At 34.1% G+C, this 27,200-nt stretch overlaps 2 protein-coding genes across 6 annotated transcripts; one reads left to right on the top strand and one right to left on the bottom strand.

The window, feature by feature from the left end:
• The first annotated feature begins 261 nt into the window (after positions 1 to 261).
• Positions 262 to 8,116, top strand: LOC105336957 (prostaglandin E synthase 3). 2 transcript variants are annotated; one of them, XM_011441471.4, is made up of 9 exons: positions 262 to 411; positions 1,467 to 1,586; positions 3,559 to 3,628; positions 3,770 to 3,868; positions 4,010 to 4,099; positions 5,570 to 5,617; positions 5,987 to 6,034; positions 6,245 to 6,275; positions 7,603 to 8,116. In XM_011441471.4, the coding sequence occupies exons 1-9, from the start codon at positions 377 to 379 to the stop codon at positions 7,620 to 7,622; spliced, it is 561 nt and encodes a 186-aa protein (XP_011439773.3). In that variant the 5' UTR covers positions 262 to 376; the 3' UTR covers positions 7,623 to 8,116. The 2 variants fall into 2 exon arrangements, with proteins under 2 accessions (XP_011439773.3, XP_011439774.3); XM_011441472.4 differs by lacking the exon at positions 5,570 to 5,617.
• A 5,006-nt stretch (positions 8,117 to 13,122) lies between these two features.
• On the bottom strand, positions 13,123 to 27,067 carry LOC105336958 (glycoprotein-N-acetylgalactosamine 3-beta-galactosyltransferase 1). 4 transcript variants are annotated; one of them, XR_010710083.1, is made up of 5 exons: positions 24,328 to 24,465; positions 17,720 to 17,992; positions 15,987 to 16,645; positions 14,309 to 14,742; positions 13,123 to 14,120 (listed from the first exon to the last, which is right to left on the bottom strand). XR_010710083.1 is itself a non-coding variant. In XM_034452719.2 (4 exons), exons 1-4 carry the CDS (start codon positions 26,699 to 26,701, stop codon positions 13,935 to 13,937), a joined length of 1,143 nt encoding a protein of 380 aa, XP_034308610.2. In that variant the 5' UTR covers positions 26,702 to 27,067; the 3' UTR covers positions 13,123 to 13,934. The 4 variants fall into 4 exon arrangements, 3 of the variants coding, with proteins under 3 accessions (XP_034308610.2, XP_034308609.2, XP_034308611.1); XM_034452719.2 differs by lacking the exons at positions 14,309 to 14,742; positions 24,328 to 24,465 and adding an exon at positions 26,677 to 27,067; XM_034452718.2 differs by lacking the exon at positions 14,309 to 14,742 and having other exon boundaries at positions 24,328 to 24,460.
• Between the last annotated feature and the right edge of the window lie 133 nt (positions 27,068 to 27,200).

The following is a 27,200-nucleotide window of genomic DNA, read 5'->3' as shown; positions in this document are numbered from 1 at the left end:
GGTGATGCTGTTTTGATTAAATAGATAAGTCGTACATAAGTTAAAAGATGTTTTTGCGTGTGTAGATCTAATGCATATGTATCACACCTTTATGGTTTATTATTTACTCTCATTTTACTTTTGAAAAATTATCACTAGACCTCTATCTGGACATTGCAATCTGATAAGAGGCTAACGTTAAAACAAATATTTGATTTTAAAAAATATGTCCTAAATATTCTGATGATAGATATATGTATGTAGTTAAGTAAATTTAAGTGGTAGAATAAATATGTGTGTCATATCCCGGTTGGTGCACTTGAAACTTATCAGTCACTTGAAAAATAGAGGCGCAGTATAAAATTCCAGGAACGAGTTATCTAAACATTTCTCCCACATGGCGTCCGACGATTCCAAAATGGCAGACAAAGAGTAATATTTTTTAATATCTTTATTGTATTCATAATTAAGAGCACTTGAGATGGAGTTTAAGAGAATAAGAATCTTAAATAACCACATTTATCATTTGCAGTAGTTTTTAGCGAAAATATTATTTTTCATTTCAATAAGGAAAATGAAAATGGAATTTCCCGAACATTCTGTAGTTATCATGGTTATGAGTGCACTTGATCATCTTTTGTAGGCGAAACTAGGATAAAAAAGTTAACCATCAGTTTGAATTTATGGAAAGAAATACATTAAAGGGTTTTCAATTTCCTCATGTTTGTCCTAATGTCACATTGTCAAACAATCAACTTCCTTCAACGTGCAACATCTACCTTAAGTACCTATGTAATGTGGGTGTATTCGTTTGCTACCTCTAGAACTGGTCCAGGATATCTCCAGCAGCTACTTGCTATTTGGAAAGTAGACCGCATACAAGTAAATTAGAATTACTCTTGCAGCTCTACAATGGACCAAACAAATACATTTACTCCCTCTTTTTACGTTTATTAAAGGCTTTAGTATCGGCAGCTACCTCACAATAGGATACGTTTCACGATGTATTGATGTGATACATCATGTATTATGATATAGTTTTCAACAATAGATAAACTGATATCTAAATCAATCAACAATAATTGACAAAGATATAAAATTTAATTAATTATAACAAAATTTACAAATCATTACTATTTTTGATGGAAATTTCTGAATGTCTTCATGTTATGTATACGATATATAACTATTGAAGAAAGTAAATGAAAATTAGCCCATATTGTGTGTCAGGATATACATGTGAGGAAACGTACGTGTATCAAGGGCCCTCGCAATCAATGTATTGCTGTAATGTTACAATTCTAATGTTTAACATTGAAATACTCTTAAACGTTCAGACATTGAGGCTGACATGAAAATGAAGCAGAGATTTAGCTGAATTATCATGTGTACATTTACATTTGTTGACAAAATGATAGAAAATTGAACAATTAATGCTTCATTAAAGATTCCTCAATTATTTGTTATCCTATTCCTATTTATTTCAGTAAAGCTCTACACGCTCCTATGGAATGGGCTCAAAGAAAAGACAAACTGTATCTGACCATTGATGTGGACGATGTTGTAGAACCTCAAATAGAGCTCACTGAAACGACGTTAACATTCAGGTAAGCAGATAGGAGGTTGCTCATTAAGACAACGTTTAACTTAACATACAGGTAAGCAGACAAATGGATAGTACAACCCCAAATACTCTTTGTAACAATGTTAAAATTCAGACAGATTGAGATTGATAGTAGCATTATAATTATTATTATTAAAATAAAATTTATATAGTGCAAAATATATATATATAGAATCTTAAATAGTCTTAAAAGAGCTCAACAAAAAGACATTACCATTCAGATAACTTAGACAGGTGGATAGTAGAATCCCCCAATAAAGCCCACTGAATTGATGTTAAAACATTCAAGTATGCAGACACTCTGACAGGGATTGGTCTTTATTTTAGGTTGAAATTTAAGTCTTAGCACTTAGGCAGACCTTCTGTAAGAGATAGATTAATGCTCAAAGCCTAATTTGTTGGCCTGTTGACAAATAGCCCTCTTAATTTGTCAAATGCATTGCATTAATTAGAGCATAGAAATGGTTTGCAAAAGTTTGTACTGTTACCATGGTTACATAAATACAAAGTACAAGTATGTAGTTATTATAGTTTATAGTGCATGATTTACTCTCTTAGTCATGTTAAATGTTATTCAGTATCAGTACAAGTATATATATATACAATGGAGCCTCAGATATCCGGACGCCAGATATCCGGACGCTTCACTTACCGGTCGATTTTTATTGGGAACGGAATTTTTACACAATAATTTGTCTCGTTTATCCGGAATTCCGCGTTCCGGATCCGGACGGTCAAATTTTACCACATAATACAGTTTTCCTTTAAATTTTACCTCATTTAACCGGACGGTCACATTTAAGTGTTCGGGGGCACAAAAGTTTTTTATGCGCAAGTGCAAATTGGTGTAAAAACATCTGACACTGGTTGTTGGTTTTAAACAATGCCTTCGTCCGGTAATCGGGGTCACCTGTGTCACGCTATGTACTCGCCCGAGGATATTACGATAACCATGGATGCGACATGTTTAATTGTCGCCATTTAACTTATGAACTGTTATTGTTTAATTAAAATGTCATGAAAATTGTTTAATTTGTGTTTAAAAAAGTCATCTATTGATTGAATTAAAATTCTATTAATCGTAGTATGATTAGATCGTTCGTACGCCTATTCATTTTAAAACGTAATTGAAATGAAATATTTGATAATTTGAGTTCTGTTTACGATAGTTATTAAGACCGCTTGGGATGTTCAGGGTATCGACATTAATTTTCAATAAACAGTGTAATAATAATTTATGCCAAACATGGCGTGGATGAGTGTTCACGCTACTTGTAAAAATCGCTTGGGTGCAATTAACTCTATAGAAAGATGGATACGTAAAATTAGCTTGGGTAAGTTCTGTCAATGAAAAAATAGCTTGGACAATTATCAATAAGGGAATATATACAGATTTTCACCCATTTTCAATCATCAAATGTTGAGCAGCTTCAAACATGTCAACACCACCGGCCAAGAGAGCGAGAGTTACGATCACCGCTAGCTTGAAGAAAAAGATTTATCAGCGTAAAGTGGAACACCGACTTTCTTCTCTTCGCTTTGTTATGCGAATGTAATTAAAATATCGGTTTAATACAGGGATTGTTATGTACATGTACATGTGTTGCATTGAAGAATGTAGTGCTAAGTTTCCTGTGGAAAAAACATACCTTAAATAATGTTTTTAACAATATTTTGTTTTGTTAATTTAAAAAAAATCTAAACTTTTTTTGTAGTGCCTATGGCTATCAAAATAAAATATTTAATTGTATAATTAATTTATGAGTTATGTTTCCATAAATATTAAAGGTAAATATCACAATTCAGATATCAAGACGCTTCACCTATCCGGACGATTTGGCCCGGGGACAAAAGTGTCCGGATAAGTGAGGCTCCACTGCACATTCATATTGTATTTTGACAAGTGATATTAAGAGATGAGATATTGACAATAATATTGATTTGGTTTATTTCAGAGCGAGAGGAGGTGCAGAGAAAAAATGGTATGAGGCTAAAGTTGAATTCTTCAAAGAAGTTGATCCCAAGGTAAAAGTTTAAGTGGATGTATCATTAGCTTTTTAAATAAATGCTTTGTGAATTGACATAATTCAAAGTCAACTTCAGAACAGTAACAGTTGTTGGCTTTTTCGATTTACACCACACATTTATTTCTCATTGCTTTGACAGGAATCAAAATATACAGTCCTCCCTAGAAATGTCCCATTTGTTATAAAAAAGAAAGAAGAGGGTCATTTCTGGCCACGATTAATTAAAGATAAAGTTAAGGTTAGTATGTTTGTCTGTCACTCTATCTCTGTCTTTCTCTCTCTCTTACCATATTCTGTTTGGATCACATTGATGTTGTACAATTGATGAATCTGAAGAACATTTGGCCTGAAGGTTACGTAGTTGCTATTTTATATGTAGGTACATTGGATAAAGACAGATTTTAACAAATGGAAGGATGAGGATGATTCAGATTATGAAGATGATACAGGCGACATGGATTTAGAAGCAGTAAGTTGACCCACATTGCATTGTGGGAAGAATTACTACCCCCCCCCCCCCATGTTGAACTGTGATAAATCATATCCATTGATTTTTGATGTGCCCTTTATTTTCCTGCGAGCTAAAAAAGAGCATTTCACAAACATGAAAATAATTAATGTTTAAGAGGTGTCAAATTCAACTTCAATTGACGATGACCCTGTACTTTGATAACTACTGTTTTATCAAAAGAAGAAATGCATGCTTTTGGTTTCCCCCCTCCTCTTAACATGCAAAGAGATTTGGAGAGGGGGGGGGGAGCTCTTTTTGGAGAGAGGGGACTGATGGACCAATAGCAGAGGAAGTAGAAAATACATGCGTATACCCAGAGTTCTATCGGTGTTCTTTTAGAGAGAGAGTGATCTAAGTTACAGAACTTGTGCCCAATCCCAATCGTAAATTTAAAAATAAAAACATGATCAAATCAGTTCTTTCAGACTCTGAGATTTATCAAAGCTATCAGTAAACCCTTTCCCTCTTGAATAAGAATTTAAAACTCACCTTTTTGAAACAGAAATTTCTTGGATAATATATATACACAATATTTTGCACAATATTTTAAAAAATGTGCTTTGTTATTTCCTTTTTTGTCCGAGACAGAGGCAATTAACTGCATATGTATCCTGACTTACAATCTTCCTCATTTAAATACTTTTGTGATTTGTGAAACATCCAAGCTGTGAATTGATATTGATCACTAAACACGTCACACAATGTGAGAACTGGTATCTGATGCAGGATGCTAACATTGAGAAACTTCGGTGTTTGATCCAAGGTCATTTAGTAAGGTCATTTAGTACAAGTCGAGGGTATTCAAATGATAATTGTCAAGAAAGTTATTATTGATCTATGTGCTTTGAGTAGCATTGTACCACTGCCTATGGTTTCAAAGTTTTGAATATAGCAATTCCTATGATTTTTGGAACTTAAAGCAGAAACAAACTTGACCTGTTCAGATTAACAATCCCACCTACCCTTTAGCTTTGTGTTGTCTCTGAGGTCACAGATATATAATTGGTTGTCTCCTCATCTGTTATACATATAATGATTTTAACCAGACATCAGTGGGTTACATCACCTTTATAAATGGCATTGATGTTAATGTGTTCCAGAAAGTTGGTAATGCTGGGTCAGTGAATGACATTGTGCAGTGTTTGACCTCTGACCCCTTCTGTGCTATTAATGTCATCACCCCAGGCCTATAGATGACATTAATGTTAATGTGCACCAGAAAGGTTATTGTGCTGGGTCAATGCACAACATTGTGCACTGTTTGACCCTTGACCATTAATGTGCTATAATGTCAATGATTTTGTTGGAGTCATAAGCTGCATTAATGTTAACATGCACCAGGAAGTCGATTGTGCTGTGTCAATGCACGACCTTGTGCAATGTTTGACCTCTGACCCCTATAATGTCCATGATATTGTACCTTTACAGATGATGTCAAAGATGGGTGGCTTAGGTGGAATGGATAACCCTATGGGAGTAAGTGTGAACCCCAACTCCCTGTCTAGTAACATTGTTGTCCCAATTCATTGTTTTCCATGTATATTTGTCTGAACCAGATTCATTGTCCTTAAACAAGTCCATTTATTCTTCTTGCTCAAGTTTAGTTTCAAGTAATAGTTCATCATTCCTTTTGCTACTATTGATAAATCACTTATTAATGGTAACTTTAAAATTCTATCCTGTTGGTGCCCATTATGAAATTGGTGGCCCATTGTTTTCACTGCAATTGCTCCTAACAACCCTGCAGTGTGGTCTACTTATCAGGAAGCAAAGGGAGACGGCTCCTGTGCTTAAATGTGTTACAAAGAGTTTTATTTCAATTTTGTATTAAAAATTATTTTTCAGATGATGAACAACATGGGAGGAATGGGAATGGATGGGCCAGATGTTGGTGTAAGTACCTGTATGATATTTTTGATGTTCATTGAATAATAATTAATTAACAAGGGGAGGGGTGTTGTTAAAGTTTGGAACATCCTTCCCAACCAAATGTTTTGAACTTCATGAACCCTTGCTGAGGAAATAAAGCATTGGTTCGTAGGGGCAATTTGAAGACCTTTTTTTTTCTGGTATGTTAAAGTTTCAATTTTGATTTCTTTACAGGGCAGAGACTCTGAAGACAGTGATGATGAGGGTAGGTTGTTCTTATAGTGACTAGGTCAAGCCAAAAAAAAATATTTTCAGTTTTTCTGGATTTCAAAAAGTGTTGTAAATGGAATTTTGTTTTAAATTTGATTGAAAGAGAAAGTAACTCAAATATCTCTGATTTAGAATTGAAAATTTGAGTTATTCCCCCTTCCATTCAGTAATGCAATGAAATAAATCAAAACAACAAAAGTTCTTGAGTTGACAAAATGTAGATGTGCCTAAAAAATGAAATCATAATTTTTTGGCCTCACTTAAGCCAAATGCCTGAAGAGTGAAGAAGTGAAATCTGGATGTCTGGATATTCCAGATATAAGACCCTGTGGTCAATGTTTAAGGAATAAGGAATCATTCTTTTAGTATTATGAAGTGATAATTTCGGTGGGGTGTAATCAAATCACAGAAGGCCTGAAGGGCCTTATGATAAATTTGATCACACCCCACCGAAACTATCACCACATGATATTCAACTATTGATTCCTTATTACTTAAATTTATATAATTTTATTGTAGGATGAAATATTGTATGATGAATTAAGCAAACCCTGCTTGCGCCCCAATTATACATTACTTAAATTTATTTAAGTGTATAGTACACAATCTATATGTAGTGTTGTCACAGGCAAAGACACTGATAAATGTAAATATTGTGAATTGGAAGTGACTGGTTAGTTATTGCTGGCACAGACAGCCATTCTGTGACAGCGTGTCGTACCTTCCTACAGAAATACAAGGACATCTGGGAGCTCTCTCAAGGCATGAGGGGAGTTCTTCGTTCCCCCTTGGACATTTTGTGTTTTCTGTAAAACTTGTGAATAAAGAATTTGGACCTTGGTTATATCAATTCCGAACTACTTTCACTCTATCATATGGAGATATAAAGACTCATCAGAATTAACTCCCTTTTGAAGATATCAAATATAAAAAGTTTGCAAGCATCCATAACCCATTAAGATTACTGAAAAAATCTTGTCATTTTTGTTCATAGGCTTGAGTTTGTTAAATAGTTGTGAAAAAGTTTTATTTTTAAAGAGAAATTATTTTAAATTTACAACAAATATTCACATCTGTATAGTCATCTATTATAGTATACATGTAAGAAACATTTTCCAACCTTAATCTTTTTACTTAAAAATGAAAGAAAGCTTGATGGAGAACGAACTGTAATTTTCCATTAAGACGGCATTCTGTGTTACCGCTAAACCAAACTGATAATTTATGGAACATTTTACATGATTAATATACGGGGAGAATCTTTTTTAAACTATTTAGGTTTATGAATAAGAATTAATTTTTTCTTTCCTATATTTTTTCAGACTTACCCGACTTAGAGTAAAGGAAAGCCATTCAAGATTCAAGGTTATGAAGAGATGAAATCCTCTGTAAGAAAAGTCATCCGACGTGACTATGTGTTTCACCATTAGGAGGATTTGAATTTTACTGACTTTCAATTGTTTCCAGCTTTTTTATAGTTACATGTGTATATACCTGATACATCAAATATAACATGTATATACAGGACATGATTAATATTTTTTTTTGTACTCAAACATAACAAAATTCATCGTGTGATTATGGAACCTCCGGACGTTATTGCTGTACATCGGTGTTAATTATTTGCAGATTTATTCATGCCTATCTCTTTTAGAGGGGGATAGGGTATTATTAGATGCCTCGGCTGAGAGGGGTACATTGGGAATCGTTTTCAGCAGACTCATTTATCACAACGCATTTCACTTGTAATCACTATCTACATGTGTTTTTCAGTTGGATGTACCGTAATCATGTTTAAAGTTAGAAGAAAAAGATTAAAATTGTTTCCTAATTTTTTACCCTTTTGTGGTTTATTTTTTTGACATGCTGATAATCTTATTGTTGGAATTCGGTTTGTTTTTCACCACTTCAGATATGCTAAGAACCACCATAAAAATGTTTAGATGTATAAATTAGGTTACATGTATCTTCTCAAAAGATCTGCACTGCTGTACATAGAGCGTTGCTTTGGGAGGATGTATGTTAAATAAATATGTTAAAAAAATATGCAGTTGAACTTCGATATCTCAAACACAGATATCTCTTATCAATGGATATTTGGAAGTAATTTGCAAGTCGGCAACTACTTATTATTTAAGTATTTATCTTGAATCCTCGGATATCTCGAAGTTTTCAAATAGTCCCATCTAGTTTGAGACAACGAAGGTTGACCGTATGTTACATGAATACATCCACTAAGATTTTAAAGTGGGCGTAAAAGTTTTTTGATTACATTCAAAAGGATTTTTTTGGTAGACGGTAAAGCAAAATATATGTTTACAAAACATTTGAAAGTTTGTTTATGGAAACTTTTGTGATCCTTAAAGTTAGCAAAATTTACAGTAGAATGATTTCATGCTATATAGATATTGATAAGGGAGGAAATATCGTTGATAAGTTAGTTTAATACAGTACTTTATTGGTTGATAAATACATGTTTGACGTTTTTAAGCACATGTTGGTAGGCAGACCAAGAGTTGACCAATCAACGTCTCCATACTGGACAAACATATAACTGGGTACGTTAGTACCCCTGAAGAAGCTAAAAATATTGATTTTAGGGTCGCAAAGTCAAGGACCAAACCAAGCCTTGTTACATAGTGTATCTGAAAGATTATATTCATAATACCGTATGTCAGGTTTTCTTTTGATAAAAAGGGGAGGGGGGGGGTCCATATGGTTTGTTCGATTCAACTTTTAATATACATGTATTGATTTAAAGAAAACAGCAATTTAATGAAAGGAGATAGACCGTTTATCCAAAGGACTGATAATGTTAAATAAAAACAGCTGAAATAAAACAACAATTTGAAATTATTACAATAACAAAAAAGTAAATTACGGATATTGGAATAGAAAATAAAATAAATTCAAAACGAATTTTGTAGTATTATAATAACAAACTCTTGGAAATTTGATTGCGTCATCATACACGTTTCTTTGTTTGAAAATCACATTAATGAAGTAACGCCCATGTGATTGTCAAACAGTGACATTGTTTGATTAAAGGGGGTGTGATTTTTTATCTAGTACAATTAAATACACTGTACCTACGTGAATAAGATGTGGGAAACTTCTTTTTCTAACACATCCCTAGGAACTCTCCAGATGGTAAAAACCGCTGAAGTTTATCGGCTGCATTCAGCTTTCCCAATTTAAGACAGAAAATATTTTGAAATTATTTAAGGCGTCGCACAAGCGGTCTTACTGTTTTCAAATTTTTTAATTAATATTTCGAAATTGTCTCATTGTAAGACGTTTTTGCATGTGAACCATCGACTCTGACTTGACATAGGTCTTGATTTTTCATTAAAATTCACTCAATACGTACCATAGCCTTTGTTGTTAGACGTTATAATTTTTTGCGTTTATGCAAGGTTTGGATGATATGGGGGGGGGGGGGGTGGAGGGTGTGACTTAAAGGGACCTATAGACATGATTTTATATTTGATTTTTATGTATGGAATGGTTTACTTGTGCATTTTTAATGATTGACCAAAATTTGAAAAGGCCTTAATGATAGATTTGATCACGCCCTGACTGAAATTATCACCTCATAATATTCAAAGAATGATTCCTTATTACTTATATTTATATAATTTTCAGCCATGGTACGATTAAATGTTAAAATATAAATAAGCAAACCCCGCTATTTGAAGTTATTGGACTGTATAGTACAAAATCGATACGTAGTGTTATCACAGGCAAAAACACTGAAAAACGTAAATATTGTGAATTGGAAGAGACTGTTATGTTATTGCTGGCACAGAGAGCCTAAACTTAACTAAACTAACTTAACTTTTACCTAAATGTATCTCCACCATTTTTTGTCTCTTGCTGTGGTTTTTCTCCCGAAATTTTATAACACACAAGTTTTGCGCGTTGCCCTTTTCAAATATTTTACGTCTTTTTACTCTAAAATGCAATCCATCGCCTCTCATTACTCAGGTGATCTATTGCTATCTGTTTTTGTCTGTCGTCGTTCGTCGTACATAAACTTTTAAACATTCTTCTCTGGAACCACTGGACCAACTTCCACCAAATTTGGCATGTAGCATCTATGTGTAAAGGGGAGTAAAAATCGTGATATTCATGGCCCCTGTCCCTCCCCTGGGGCCTAAGGGGTGGGGATAAAACCATCAAAATTAATGGAATGATTTTTTAAAAAGATCCTCTTCTTATTCTTCAGTACAAGCGGGCCAAACTGCTGGCATGATTGTAATTGCATTGACCCAGGGTCATGGGTTCTGGTGTTAGGACAGGGCTATTATAATAATGATTATATACATGTACATGTAGGGTAGAATGGTGTAATTTCAACCGATTTTTTTTGTACTTTGGATTTGTTTAAAGCTGCTTAATTGGTCCGATTTTATATCAAATTTTATGCACGCTTTTAAACGATGGCTATGCTTAGTATATGTATAATAATAGTCATTGCAGTAGTTTTACCCGTCAATTATGCCAAATTTCAATGAAGAAAAATACGTACAAAATTTGCTAACAAAACAAACGACATTAAAAGGTACTGCGTTATTTCGCCTCATGTTAAATTTCACCCCTGACGACGAGACGGGTATGGTTGTATTACGACTTTGACATCGCTTTAAATAAAGGTCGAAATGATCAGAAAAATTACAAATAAACATGTGTACGTTTTGTTCGCTAATATTTCCAAAGTCTGCTTTCTTTACAATCGATGCATAGGATGTGGGTTGAATAACCCCAATCATTCGGGGTGCGAAACCAAGCGGTTTCCTTTTCTAAACATTCCCGTGATGCATTTTCGTTTGTTTTTTCGTTTGCCCAAAGAGAAATTATTTTTATTTACTTTGAATATTTCTAACTTTGAAAGGAGTCTGATTCTGCTGGTGTAAATAGGAGAAAGTCCACAACTTTTTAAGATAAATGATTTGTATGGAAAAAAATTTGATACTGTAATTACAAAAAAATCGGACCAAGCAGCTTTAATTATGTCACTGTATGCTAAGCTACAATTTATAGATATTTTTTTTATAACTTAGAAAGTTTTTTTTAAATCAAACAATCCAGGAATAGTAAGATTGATTTCATTATCCCTGTAATCATAATGCACATGAAAATACATTGCAAAAGCCATACTGCAGCTACTCATGTGACCGATAAGGCCCATGGGCCTCTTGTCTTACAAAGATTTTTGTTGAGGACTGAATTGAGTAATGTACAAATTACGGGGCCTAGCCGAATCATAGCATTATACATGTATATACATGTAGATCCAATAAGGCGTTTATCAGTCAAACTGATGTATTAGATTTGATAAGTGAATATATTATTTTTTTTTACATATATTCATGTACTTATTCTCAATGTACCTCGTAGGAGGGATGAGGCCATAAATGCACAATCTTAAATCAAACTTTATAGAATCTAACGGTTAATAAACGCCTTGGTCATCGAGTCCCTCAGAGCATTGTATACTGTGTCAGGTGTCCGGATATGCTTGTATCGGCAAAGGTCGATCAATACATCACCTTGGTCATCAGATTGGAGAGCTCCTTAGAGGTCAGCTGTCCAGGTAGGATCGTATTGACATAATCACCATGTCCTGGGTTGTTAGTATGGAACGTTGAAGAAGTTACCATATCCCTGAAGGCGCTTGGGTACTGTTGTCCAAATACCGCGGACCATGTCACAATCTACAAGTCTAGCTCTGGTCCACTGTCTGGGGTGTTTGTTGTATATCTTTTTAGGATAATTAATGTCTACCAAGACAAGAATTGCATTGATAACTAAACTTAAACAGGGATACATGTAATAATGACAAAATGACTATTGATTTGTCATAATTATTTAAATTGTTACACAATGCACTATAAACACACAGTCCCCTTCGTCGGCATCTGTATTTAAAAGAATCTCGATGAGATGTAAAACAATGAATAAATTTCATATTTAATTTATTCTTATACTCTAATGGGAATAATTACACAATCATATAAATATATAGTTGAATAATAATTTCACTGTATAAAAGTTTACATTTCAAGAGAAATGCATCAAAATAAGAAATCAATTTACACGAAGCTGTATAGATAACAGTAAGCACATGTATTGCGAGACGTAATGTGTGACTGCACATGTGTAAGTAGTGAATTCGCCTTATACTATACATGTAATCTTCAATGACAGTTCATATCTAATATATGTTTAATTCTGAGGTGAAAGGTCCCTGCTATATATCATACAATGTACAAATTTAGTGGTTGAAGGCACCAAATCCATGCTTTCTACTATGATATGCATCATTTCCCTTTTGTAATTAGAGAGGTCTTCTCTTCTGTAGATGTTTTCATAGAAAAGCAGGGGGATAGAATCGGTGGAAACTGTGATAATTGTTATAAAGGCTTTCACGTTTCCGTAAGAAGCACATATGTCAAAGAAACGCTTGGCTAGCGAAGATGCACATATGTATGGTCCACGTATCGCAGTCCTTTTTTAAAGGACATTTAACTTATAAGCATTTTTTATCCTTGCGACGACTTCCAATCTAGCTTCATTTTTGATCTCATTTAAAGATGCGGTAACATTTTAAGATGTTCCAGATAGGTTCTAATCTAAATAAGCTATTGTTTTTTATGAAATGTAAAAAGAATCATTTAAACATATAAAACAATACTAATTACTATTGTTTGTAATTTCAATTTCAAAAGTGATTAGAATTTAATATCATTCGAAATTTTTTATGCTCATGTAATTCTGCCTAATTATCATTTTGTTTGTACTTTTTATACGTTTATTGTAATAATGAATTGAACAATATGTAAAATTTGCAACATCAGTTTTATTTCAAAGAACATAGGCAATAAATAGAACAAAATTCAAAAAATAAATATATGTATAATTATATATGAACACATTTGACATGAAATGACATTTAAATGGATTTTCTTTTCAAATAACTCTTATTGTCACAATAAAATAACCCCATATACATCAAAAGTGTTTAATTGCCATTCATTTCATTCAAAATAAGTGACAGCCATGCATGTTTGTGACAATGAGATGTTTTGTGTCATATACACAGTTGGCGATCTTCATGTGCAGAGTGCATTCCTACATCTTAAACTCATTAAGTTTTCTGGGACAGCAATTTGAAATAAAAAAAATTATGGCTATAAATACTTAGGCAGTTTTTTTGCACATGTTTTAAATAGAACATGCATTATCAGGGGAAAACACACAGTCCAGCTCTCACGATCTGTTTGGCAGAAAAATTGTTTTTAAACATGAAACAAGTGATCTAAACAAACATCGGTATTGTTTTGTTCCACTTTCAAAACGCAAACTGTATGATTGATGATCATAGCAAATTCTTAACATGCAATCCCATGGAAGTTATGGCAATGCATCATCGGAAGGTTCGTAAAACAAATTACAAGACTGGTTGACGACAAACTTAAATTTGGCAACCTTAATGTGTTTTGGCAAGCCGGAAAAAAACCCCGATGTAATTTATGGCGCTCTGGTACATGCAAACTAAAAATAATGCTTTAGATAGTCTTCTCTGTCTTGTATTTCTTCCAAAGCGGTGTTTTGTAGACTTTGAAGTCATAAAAGTTTAAGTACACAGTTGTCAATTTTTCACTTTATCCGACTGCGTCGCGTTTTTTGTGTATGACGTCACACGCCGGTTCAAGTCTTGGTTGCCAGCTACAATCCCGTACGGTCTCAAATGGTAAACAAAGAACTCTAACGAGTACATGCTCTCGGGTTTTATATAATGAAATGAAACAGAATAGTCACTGATACTTTCCAAGCCCTGAAAATCCAAAGGAAAAAGATCATAAGTTTTTGTTTTATTTTCTTTTTTGATTTACAATTTGAATTGTATTTGATATACAAAGTGAGCAGTATTTGATCAAATTCAAATCTTCCAATTCCACCACAAAATTTTCATTTCGTCAGCAAAAAAAATAATATTGTTTTCAATTAAGAAGCATAGCTTACCTGTTAAATCATTCATATTGATCAGACATGCTTGTGCAAAGGAAAGTAAAAAGTATGAAAAGGCAAGATATGAAACTAATCTATTGGGAAACAGATGCAGGTGATCCGAGGATATTGTTACGTCACAATCCCCATAAAATGTCGGACATTACTTGCGGAAATTAAAAAAAAAATTGCCTCTTAGAAGCAACACAAATCAAAAATATAAAAAAAAAAGCGTATGAGTTAAACTGGGTTTCTTTTTCTTTAAAAAAAATTATTATCATTTTTTAATTTATTAAAACAGTTTATTCGTAAACGGGCCAATTAAGATTTTGGAGGCCGTTGGATATGCCGTAGGGCCGTAAGTGGTATATAAAGAATTCCAGTCCGTACATTTTACGGGGACCAACATAATGGAAGGAAATAGCATAGTCGCTGATGCTACCTAGCCCCTGCAAATACAAAATACTTACATTAAGATGCATCTTAATATGTCACCAGTTAAGGTTTAACTTTAAATTTTCTATACGCTCAGATATATATGATAATTATCATATGCTTGATAACCTAATCATAAACTTATCATTTAAAGCAATATGAGCTGCAATTTTCATGCTGAATTTCTTGTTTACGAAAATGTTATTTACTACCAAAATGACAATAAATATCATGGTTTCATTTAGAAGTTTTAATTGAAGCAAAATTGAATTAGTGTCGTCCTGTACAAAAATTGACCTGCTATATATTTATTCCTTATAAGAGAAATCTTTCTTCTGACAAAAAATAATTACTTTTTTTTTGCAGCAGAAAAAATTATAAAAAAATACAGCTCATATTGCTTTAATTTACGTGTTTTTTGTTGAGTGGCAAAGTCAAATATTTGAGAAAGGTGATATTTACTTGATTGATAATCGAATAAAGGAATAGAGGTAAATATTTCAATTATTAGAGAGTTTAAAAAATTGTACAACTGAATTATCATAGAAAACTTAAATGAACCTAAATTAATTTTGTATTTCAATGTTTCCACGTAGATGGACGGTAAAAATGTCATTAATACAAATAGAATATGCATTAATTTGTTTGAACTCTTATTATTGCATTTGAGGAAATTATTATCATCTCATTACCTTCTATATGTTCTATGTAATTGTTTTACGTCCGATTACAAAGGTAGGTAGGTAGAATAAAATCAATTCTATGTAAAAATGCATCATAAATGTTATAACAAATAAAATGCCCCGGATGTGAAGCTCTAAATTATCCAATACTACACTGTAACCCTTTTTCAAAAAGGTTTTAAACCGAAAGCTAGCTAAAAAATTTTAACTTATAAACAATTTGTCGATTTTGTGTCTGTTTATAGCGAGTAGCAAATCGTAGAAAGTCCCAACAATATTCGATTATATGCGTATATACATGTAAATTTACTTTAAGCGGGAGGAGGATATGGAAAGGCTATAACTATTGTGCAAACATGGGGTGTTGTTGAAATAAAGGTATTTAAAAAACAGCAGGGAGACGGGAGAAAATTAAAAAAAAAAGCAAACGAAAAGCAAAGGTTTTGGATTTCTATTTTACCATTTGCAAATAAGCAAGGTTGCTAAAAAGATATTTGTAGCAAAAGGAAAAAAGGAGAGGATATATATTAAAGATAGAAAACTTCTTCATTACAATATTTGAATTAAAAGCATACCTTTTTGGCACCATTTGCGTCGTATTTGTAATACCAGTTGGGATAACCTCCCATTAAATGCGTCTCCGGATCAAAACAGTGGAATCTGCTTCTACCGAGGGCATCTGTGGAGTTGGCGGTCCTCACTCCGAGGTTTTGCATACATTTACCCAGTTCTGCATCTTCCGCCCCGCCATCTTGCCGGCAAAATTTTGGATCTTGTCCCGTGGTTGCTAGCCTCCTTAAAGTCTCTTTACTGAGGATATACCCTGCTCCTCCACTGTAATAACCCTGTCTCACTATTGTCTTGAAATGGTGACCGAAATACACCGGTTCCATTTTATCCTGCGAGGAGAGAAAGTAACGCAGATTCTCCATAATGAAATACGTGTCGTCATCAGCTTTCATGAACCAATCAGCTTCGTCGAAAAAGTTGTCATGCACATATTTGAAAGCCTGCATGGTTTTGCCCGTTAGATGCTCTCGACCTTCGGAAACGTTAAGTCCAATGGTAGGAAAGGTGTTGTTTGTCACAGAACTAAAAAATATCAGTTTTGTGCAACGTTTGCCCCACGTCTTTTTCACATGAATGGCTTTCTTGTCCAGGTTTTGAGGGCCAGTCATAACCCAACACAAAATCCGAATTTCCTCGGCCAACTTTCTGGCTACTGCATCGTCATCTGCGCCGATAAAGAAAACCAAACAACCGTTATTGTTATTCCATCTCCTCTCTTGATGATACATGTAACAGTTGTGTGTGCTTGTGGACAAGACCGTGCACTACCCCCCCCCCCGTTTTCAAGTCCTCAATTTTTTTTTTATTGAATATTAATTTTTTTCGTTCCTTATCTCTAATAACTTGTCAAGTCGAAAATAATAGAAATATCAGGACTTGGCATTTAAATTCCTATTCACACTTGTTTCATATAGTCGTAGTGCACGTTCCTGTCCACAAGCACCTGTGGATGATAATAATGTCATTTTGTAAATTTTGAATTTACCAGGTGGCAGTAAATACAAAATTTACAACATGACAACAATAAGGTTAATTTATTAATTATACAAGTACATGTAGCTTGCAGTTTAACCTTAATTAATATTATTAGACTAAAATCATATTTGCATACTATTGATTCTAGTTATTAGTTATCAATGTTTCAAAATTGAGTTAAATTTTTTTGTAAAGTCTGAGGAAATTCGGAAATACGCACACCTTACATTTGTTTGTGTTTACTACTTTTTCAGTGAAGAATTTGAAACTGGGAATTAATTCAGCAAATAACACCTTACTGTAACTGCTATACGAGGATTGGTAATAAATTTGTTTATTTTATGTTTGTATTGGGTTTTAAAGTATCAATACTGCATGACTTGTTTTTGGGATTTATCTTTGATATTGTTTAATCGATGTTTATTTTATCATTTGTGTTTTTATATTTTAGTTAATATTTACTTAAATTGGTTTTGTTTGTTTATTATATTGTTTGGGGTGTTTTGAATTTTTCACTTAGGGAGGCTGGATGGTCAACAAATTAACCATCAGATTAACCAATAATTGAAGATATGGTATATTTAGCTATAAACAATATTTTAGTATAGAAAAATCCAAATATTTCACCTTCTAATTTTTTGGGCGTTTTACGTATATAGAGCTCTTCTCTTCAAGAAGATCAATACTGTCTACAAAAAGGCCAATACCATCGAACCCTCTTAATATCTGCTTATGTTTTTTTTTCAAAATCGACTTCACCCACCATGATGTTTATGGTCATCTTCAAAAAGGACTTCCTTGACCTCGTTCTTGGACAGCCTCTTGTCCATTTCCTCGTGCATCTCCTCGTAAGTCCCCGCCACTTCCTGGAGGGACCGGGAAGACAGGTAGCTGTCGAACTGATTGGCTGCATACTTCCTGGTCAAGATGAGTGGCGTTTGTAAGGAACTGAAGCTGGCAATCAGGAAGGAAATGACCAGACCTACGGACAGTCCGAAGCAGAAGTTCAGGTGGGAAGTCTGGACACATCCAAGTACTGCAATGTACAGAAGAATCAAAGTACTGAAATGCACTTACAGCAAGTTCATTGAAAAAATGCAATCATGGTTTAATTAATAGGGTCGGATGGTCAACATATTACCGATCAGATCTAGCTTAAAATTTTAAATGTATACTAAATAGACGTTAACTATTATTTAGTAAAGGAAAATACCAAATATATTACGGTGATAAAATAGTTTAATAGTTCACTCTATCTTTATACATACACGCATCTCTATTGGTACAGCTAAACATGGTAAGAAATATACCATTTGGCAGATGTGTTGATTGCTTAGCCTTAGGTTACCGAATGCGATAATTTATGCCACAAATTGATAACATTTGATACGAGTTGACAAATGTACACCCTCTACTACTGGCTTAACTGCATCAAATTTCTCAGGCCTCCCAACGTCTCTCTCTCTCTCTCTCTCTCTCTCTCTCTCTCTCTCTCTCTCTCTCTCTCTCTCTCTCTCTCAACATTTATATATCATTGTTGTTCAATGAAGAAGTTAATCGATACGATTAAACAAAATATAACAGATGCGATTGTTAAAATATAAAACTGATTATATAACCCCGCAGTAATCTATAAGGGAAACATCGCATTAAAATGTGTTTCCTTTTAAGCATATGTGTAATGAGAGTAATTAAAGCAAAAAAAAAGAAAAAAAGAAAAAAAAACTACGATTATTCATATATGATATACTTAATATACTTTGCGCGACACGTGGACATTTATACATATTGCGTAACTATACTTTAAAAGCTGTGCTTGATTCTTTATGATTATACAATTTAACAACATGCGTTACACTGTGCCCCCCCCCCCCCCCCAAACAAAAAAACAAACAAAAAAACAACACAACTCTTAACCTAATCAATAAAGGACATCACTCATATACCATTTCTTGATTATATTTTCTTTTCTGCCTATCCTTTATTCCTCCAAGCATGGTAGGGACGTTTTTAGAATGATTTAAGTATTATGCTGGCGAAATGTTTAAATAATCAAAAGATATGCGCAACACTTGCCACAAGAAATATTTTAACTAAAACTGTTTTATTTTGTAAATAGGTAGTAGTTTATAAACTACGCGATTGAAAGATTTTTTTTTCTTTGATCACCAATTGACTGGGACAAAACCTGACAAAATATGAGTTAGTTTGTCGTTCCTCTATTTTAGTTTGAGATAAGCAATATTTAAGGGAGAGAAAAAAAAAAAGATTTCTCGATAAGGCCGAAATAAACTCCAGATGTTGGTGTAATAAAGTGACGTGTTGGCGTATTTGTAAAATGATTTACATGATTGTTTTAATAAAAAAAATTGAATTCATTTTCTTCTACATAACATTAATATCGCATGACACGCAGATGAGGAAACCATGCGATGTCACATGTCGCAAAAGACATTTTACTAAGCAGTATTTTTTTTTTTATCTCGACACAGCATGAATGCACGGAATAAATACTTTTATTGAGATGAAAGCATTGATTTCATCCTGGCTAGAAGTTTTTTATTGGATGTAACAGCAGTGTTTTCTAGATACAATTAATAGATACTAACTTAGCAGTACGAAAATCCGCATAAAATTTGTCGTCAGAATAAGAATGGGACCTACTGTTAAATCGTACTGCATACAAAAAAACTTAAGATGGTTAAAATGAAAAACGAGAAATGAATGAGTTAAATGGCCAAACGTTATGAAATACGAATGAAGTGTCTTAAGAAAAGACTTACTGAAAACAACAAAGTTAAAAAAAAAATAAAGATTTTTTTTAAAGGGAGTGTGACAGGAACCCTAAAACATACATGCATGATGGTAAGACTATTATGTCTATGTGTCTACTTCCATTCGTTTTATCCGAAATGCATCGACGTGCACCTGTAACATGGATCGGGCTCGTCATCCAGAGCGAAACAAGGTCACGGCGCAAGAGAGCCGCCTTCCAAGAAAGTACGTGGTATTTAAGAGGTAAATGTTCTCCCTTTACCTTTTCCCCTTTTTGTCACTTTCTCTTTATTGTCCTTGCGCGTGGCCATGAAGCATAACCTAAACCGTCCACTATAATGGTATGGAAATCCGGGGGGGGGGGGGGGGGGCGAATGACCGTGGAATAAAATTTGATCGAAAAACTTAGGACTAAATTGTAATTAATTCTCGCATCCAATATGATAAAACTTTTTATTATACCGAGCATATCATATCATAATTGTATCACCCGGGGCCCAGCACAGAAGCTAGCATTACTTAAAATTTTGTATTGTGTGTATACAAATGATCCTTAAAGGCGCACCCCTAAGAAATTTTGTGACCGTATTCTCAGTTTTCTTCCGATCTCCAAATTTCTCATTTGACATTTATCAGTATAAAAGGCATGGTCATCGGTGTAACCTTGCATGAGAATTTCAACACATTTTATTGATTCTGGTTATACACAAACGGATTAAGCCGAAGTGTCCATCCTTGCGGTACGCCATTGAATGCATTAAATGTGAAATATACGCTTTTTTATCTGACATAAACTGACGTGAAGACATTTGGTTCAGTGCATAGCGCAGAAAAAGGTCATTGGGGCATTTCCTGGACACACCACAGCGGTGACATTTACGACCCAGAGGCCTCCAGAGCCCACGAATCATTGACCACATCCAGACAGGTCAAGGAATGCCATTGATGTCTTAATGATGCAAGCTTATTATATACTTTTTACGACGAGAAGGCCAGACGCAATGGCAATTTTAACGGTAAAATATGGTCCTATATTTATTTCTTCAAGAGCTAGTATGTGCAATCTCAAGCTTACGATTGAAAAAAAAAAACACTTTGAGAAAAGATTAAATAGAAATAAAACTTATGCAACTTAATTAATTTCTGATCATCAATATTATTTTATGTAGCTTTTTTAAATCTAGAATTGAAAGCGGACTTTGGGGAATTTTCAGAAAACATCACATGCTGATAGTTCTAGAGTATATATTAATATTCAATAAAAGCTTGTAACTCGATTTCCTATTTCTGAATACATTTGAATATGTACTAAGAATTTTAAGTATGATTTTCTGCTATATTTTATACTCATGACTTCATCTTCAGTATATTATTGAAAATGAAATATCGAAATTGACATTTTTATAATCAAGTTCTGATTATAAAAAGTGCAATAGAGGAACGTTTCATTTTAAAAAAGGATGAATAGATCGCCTTTTAAGCTGTATAAAATCCGATCAGCATACTGTAAGTTTTGTCAAATTAATTCTTACTCCACTACAAACTCAGCTTGCATTAAAAGCAAAAGGTTGCACCTTGATGGATGCTTCGAAAAAAAAAAATAAAAACCGTTTAATAATCATTTTTCTTAATCATTATAAATTAATTATAAATCATTATAAAAAGGACACTTTTCTTATGCATACTTAATTTGTTCCCAATGTACTGCTTGGTATTATAATGCATATGAGTGATCAAATATGATTTGAATAAAAAATAGGTTCCGGTGTCATGTTTCCTCGACTTTCTCTGTATACTCATTAACCCGAGGGTAATAATTGTTCATAATGTTTGCATATATTAATTCCTGAGTTGACTTTTAAGCTGACAGCGATGGCGAGAGTGTCAAGACGACCAAGGACCGGTGCATTCATTTAATAACTCGCTGATAATAACATCTACACACCTTTGACACTGTTATCACAGGTATACAGATAAATTCGATAAACAGCATTCATGTTGTGTGGTTGGATTCTATATATAACCCATAAGTATTATCAGCCCCACTCCCCCCTCCTCCCCCCCCACCACTACTACACCCTACCCAGAAAAAAATATGTATTTAATTTTGCCCCCCCCCCCATTCCCAGAAAAAACCCTACTTTTCCAATTTAATTTGTACTGGCCAACGTACAGCTTATGGTTTGAACATATTTCATGTATATATATGAGAATACAAAAGAATGATTAAGAAACAAGTTTGAACAATTTACAACTTCTATTTACATGCAAATATTACATGTGTATATATATTACTTGGATAACATATAAAAACTTCATGAAGGCTCGGTCCACAATATTTGGGACGATTTGTGATTATGATCGTAAATATGGTTACATTAATATTAGATAAATAAGGACAGGATGAAGGCTGTTTCTATTTACACATTAGATTTGGTTCAGCATTATATAACAACTGAATGCGAGATGATTTTCATCTCAAGAGATAATGGTCTTAGTTTGATTTTATCACACATTAATGTATATATATTTACCACTGTCGATTTTTATTGACATTACAATTAAATCCAAAGCAGGAATAAATAAACAAATAGCTCTCTTTTCGGACACGTTAGATTTCATGCACTGATTATCACCTCCTCACACTCACCCCTTTTTTTCCAAACCCAGTTTCCTACCCACACACACATACTAACTAGTACTTCAAAGAAAGCAATTCCCGAGCACATAATACTTTTATTTCTTATATTTTTGTGATTAATAAACAACTGACGTATAAAGCAAACAGGAAATACAGATCCCCCCACTCCCGAAAATGCAAATTATCGATGAATAAAAAGCATATGCAATTAATAAAATTTCCGCACATCTGAGTATTAAAATTGATCATGGAATAAGTTCTATTGCAGCCACGTTATTACATGTACATGTATATATTGTAATAACACTTTTCACATACATCCGCACCCCCTCCCCCTCCCGGGGGGGGGGGGGGGGATCCGAGGCCTATTTTGGGGAATTTTACTATGTGAATTTTTAATATTCCAGGGACCCCCCCCCCCCCCCCGACCCCTCTATACTAGATCCGCTCCCACTCATTGTCGTCATACACTCATAACTTCCCAGAATATTAATCACACAAACATGCGAGAACGTTTTTTTTTTTAGGTCAAAACATAAAACATGTTAACATTTTTCATTAACCGTCCATCTCAATGTAAAGCACGAGCAATCATAACTTAATGAAATTAACATTTAAAAAATAATGCATATGAGGTCTTCAAAACATGCAGAGTTGTTATTCATTTCACAGAGTCCCTGTCGCCAGCCTTGTTAATTATTATACAATAATCGTGCGGATACAAGGGTCTAATAAATGAATTGAATAACAGTAATTATAATATTAAGTGATTTAACCCGTACTAGCATTTTAATGTCTTCATTAGTCATAAATTCAAGCACGACTGGCTATATAATGTAATGGAACAGAAAATAAAAAAAAAACTTCCAAGGAAACGTTGTAATGTAAATTTAATGATTTCTAAGCATGAGCCACCGTGACCATAAACATGATTTTGATAAGAGCCCCCCCCCCCCTCCACTCCCCGTCCCTCTTCCCAGCGTCGATACCCCCCCCCCCCCTTAACTATGTTAACGTGTACATACCAGCAAGATTTTTGTCATGTGAATTTGAATGTTTTCTAAACATGAGAATTGATCAATTAAGTTAAACACAGATTAATAAACATGAGCCCCCCCCCCCCCCACACTTTCCCTAACCCCGAATACCCTCATAACGTAACAGTTTACTCATATATACGAGATACTATAATAAACTTCGTTCACTAAAACTGGTCAGACACTGATAGCCTTTCAATCAAATTTTAGGTGAACTATTTCAGAAAGTAAAACAAACCTGCTCGCCCCTCCATGTTGGAACGCCAGTGCGTCTTTTCTAAAGTCTCTACTGCGTGATGTATTTATAGATAAGAAACCCCATTACTCTAACCTGACGATACAGATATGGGGAGTTTATGTTGGCGGATCTCATTGATGATAAAATTTCCAACAAAATTTCTTCTCTCTCTCTCTCGCTCTCTCTCTCTCTCTCTCTCTCTCTCTCTCTCTCTCTCTCTCTCCTCTCTCTGTGCAACCCTTTCTTGGGCCTTTAAAAAAAATGAAATTATTAAAAACTTCATTTATTTACCAGTTTCTTTACATGTAATTTTAATTTATAAACTACCTGGAGAATTCATTTTATTAATTCGCATTGTAAAATTACCGAAAAAACAGGCCTGGAACCCCCAAACCCCCCACCCCCCCCCGCCCGCCCGGAAAACAAAAATGATCACTCGGAACCCAACCCCCACCAGAAAAAATCAGGATCCGCGGGCATGCCAGCACCAAAGCTCTGAAAATGTGGGTAGGGTGGTTGTGACAACATAAGATCATATGTCAGATCGGCATTAAAAAAACGCCAATCTCCCTTTTTTGGTTTGATAAAAAGATAAAGGGGGGGGGGGGGGGTTAGGAAGCAGCTTTATATGGTACATTATCATCATCTGCCTTTAATTAATGCTAACAAAACAATCTTACCTTTAGATAGGGATTTCAAATTGTACCTCATTGATGGTGATTTATTTACCCGTGTATATCGATGTAAGTATTAATTCTTGTCACGTTGCACCGTGTGCGAATTAACATTTACATGTATACATACAGAACCTATGTGTGTAATACTTGCATCAATGCGAAATCTCAGTCAATTTCTCTAGGGGCAAATATATTATTCATCAAGTCAATGGGTTCAAAACAGATTATAAATAGTGTGTTGTTTTAGTAGCGATAAAAAATAGTTTAATTTGAGAGTGTGTTTCAATCCTTCAAACTTATACAACTTTTAAAGTGCTTCCATTTGCATGAAAACTGAAGGGTTTCATGTAAGCATGTATGCATGTCCCCCATTATGTTCCGAGTCATTCATTAACATGTCAACATTATAATTTCCAAAATACATGATATATCTACCCCATCTTCCCCAATCCTAGTTTTCCAAATTTAATAGATGTCACCATCAATGAATTTTATAATTACTTGTATATGCTACACTTTTATATGTATGGCAAAAAATGTAAAGAACTTTCAGACTCTACATGTTTTACACTTCCTTTACATGTAACACCACCCTTTGGAGGGCAAAAATCACTCCTTAACATGTTACTTTTACACCATTTATTATAAAGTCAACTCATATTACACATTTTTTTTTTATGATAAAGCTTGTTACATTTAGCACACCTTTTCAAATATAACACTGCTCATGTACATATTACTTCTCTCTTTTGCTCTTTGACCACCTATAACGTGTTATACTCAATCCTTTACATATAATAACACTCCTTTAATCTAACACCACTCATATACATGTAGCACTCAATCCTTTCCATGTAATAACACTTATTGACATGTGACACCCTCCTTGACATACCGGTATAACATCGCTTCTTTACATTTAAAGCACTTCTTTACATGGAACACCCTTCATTGAAGCTACACCCTCTTTGACGTGTAACTTTCACTCCTTTACATGTGACATCCTCCCTTGAATTGTAACTTTTACTCCTTAACATGTAACACCCTCGTTGACATGTAACTCTCACTCCGTTACATGTAACACCATCGTTGACATTTACCTTTCACTCCTTCTTTACAGGCAATACTCACTCTTTTACATGTAATAATTTTTGGTATGTAACACCATTCTTTTACATTTGAACACATGTACCACTTATTTAATATGTAACACTCCTAATTACATGTAACATCGACTTCCTCAATTGTTAAACACTCCCTTTTATACACCACCAATTCTTTACGCGTAACATGTCTATATAGATCCCGCAGCATTTTTGTAAACACCATAAAATCAACTTTTTAAAAACCACCTTCGTGCAAGCTTAAAAGAACCTTAAAAGTTTGTTTAAAGGAGAAATAATTGTATTGAGTTTGACAAATCCAAACAGCAAACGAATTTCACCATATATATGCAGTGCTTTGTCAAACGTTAGAAAAGATTACCTGCAAAGGTCCTGTATAAATGTTATCAAAATGATATCAAACATTAAGGTTAAACCACTTAATAAACATTGTTAGTTTATCTAAAATAAATCCACTAGATACTTGTAGTCTGTCCTCCTTATCACGCTGAAACCTCTATTTTGTGAATACTTTTTATCCCTTTTTTGTTCTGTCTTTTTTTTAAATTGTACTCCTCTGGATGTATTCGTATTCAAATGTTTGTTTATTAAATGTGCCTTACATACCAAAAATAAAGTGGTCTGAGCGAATTAATGAACTGGAACATTATAATGCTTATCCATTATAATTACATTAAAACCACATCTCTACCTTTGTTTCACTAATATGACCTAATAATCCCATTTTTCATATCTTCAAGTCGTTTATTTCAGACCGCATATATGCATATATCAGAGAATATCACAAATGATTTCGGGGTTGGTTATCAGGAGGACACCGTTTCAGACGTAGCAAGCTGCATCGATTCTATTTTTTTTTATTTCCACAAAAACTAAACTCATTTTACATACCCCAACAATATAATTTCTTAAGTATCATATTTGACATGTACCGTATAACAGATTTTTGATGAACCCCTTCTACTTAGAATTTTTCATTTTGGAAAGAATTTGTTAGAATGCGTTTTAAAGAAAAGGAGGGAGCCCCCCCCCCCCCCCCCCTCCACATACCTTTTCCCTACACCATACATTCCGTAACGTTACGTTAGATTCCATCATTTTTTTGGAAAGGAAAAGATTACACGAAGCAATCCCGGATTATCTATTTATAATAGACGTGATATCATCCACCCCCTTCTGATAAACCCTCTTTACCTCTAATAAAGGAACAAACTAAAAATTATCTTACCTCTACTCGGAAGTATCCTGGCCATTTTGACCACAGTCTCACTGGAATAAAACCGACCGGTTCTCAGGTCATATCAGCCACTGTGTACAAGCGACCTAAAATATCAGGAAAATAATTGTTTCCTCGTTGAGTTCCTTCACAGGAAATGTTTCTATATCCCCCCTGCAATGCCTGATAAATTCCTCCCTCTCTACTTCTCCCCCTGTCTCACTATCGTTGCGTCTTTTAACCTGAGTGGTAACAGTCCCTCGGTTTTCCTCGAATATGAGTTCTCGCGACAAGTTATATGAATCAAATAGCTTAATATTGCTTGTTGATCATAGCGTATAGCGGCAATACAGGTGTTGAAATGACAGCCGGGGTTCGTTAACATGTTACCTTTGTATGTATTTTACCTATATCAGAGATATATACGTTTCCCGTCCCAATGACGCGCGCGCGGGTTCATAATTTGACGTGTGCATGTTTTGTGCCCCCTCTCTCGCACCACTGCGTTCTATTACAGAAATTGAATTCCTTTAATT

This window comes from Magallana gigas, chromosome 10 (assembly GCF_963853765.1).
Source record: "Magallana gigas chromosome 10, xbMagGiga1.1, whole genome shotgun sequence".
In the NCBI taxonomy this organism is placed as follows: domain Eukaryota; kingdom Metazoa; phylum Mollusca; class Bivalvia; order Ostreida; family Ostreidae; genus Magallana; species Magallana gigas.
This window is presented reverse-complemented; position numbering and strand designations above follow the sequence as displayed.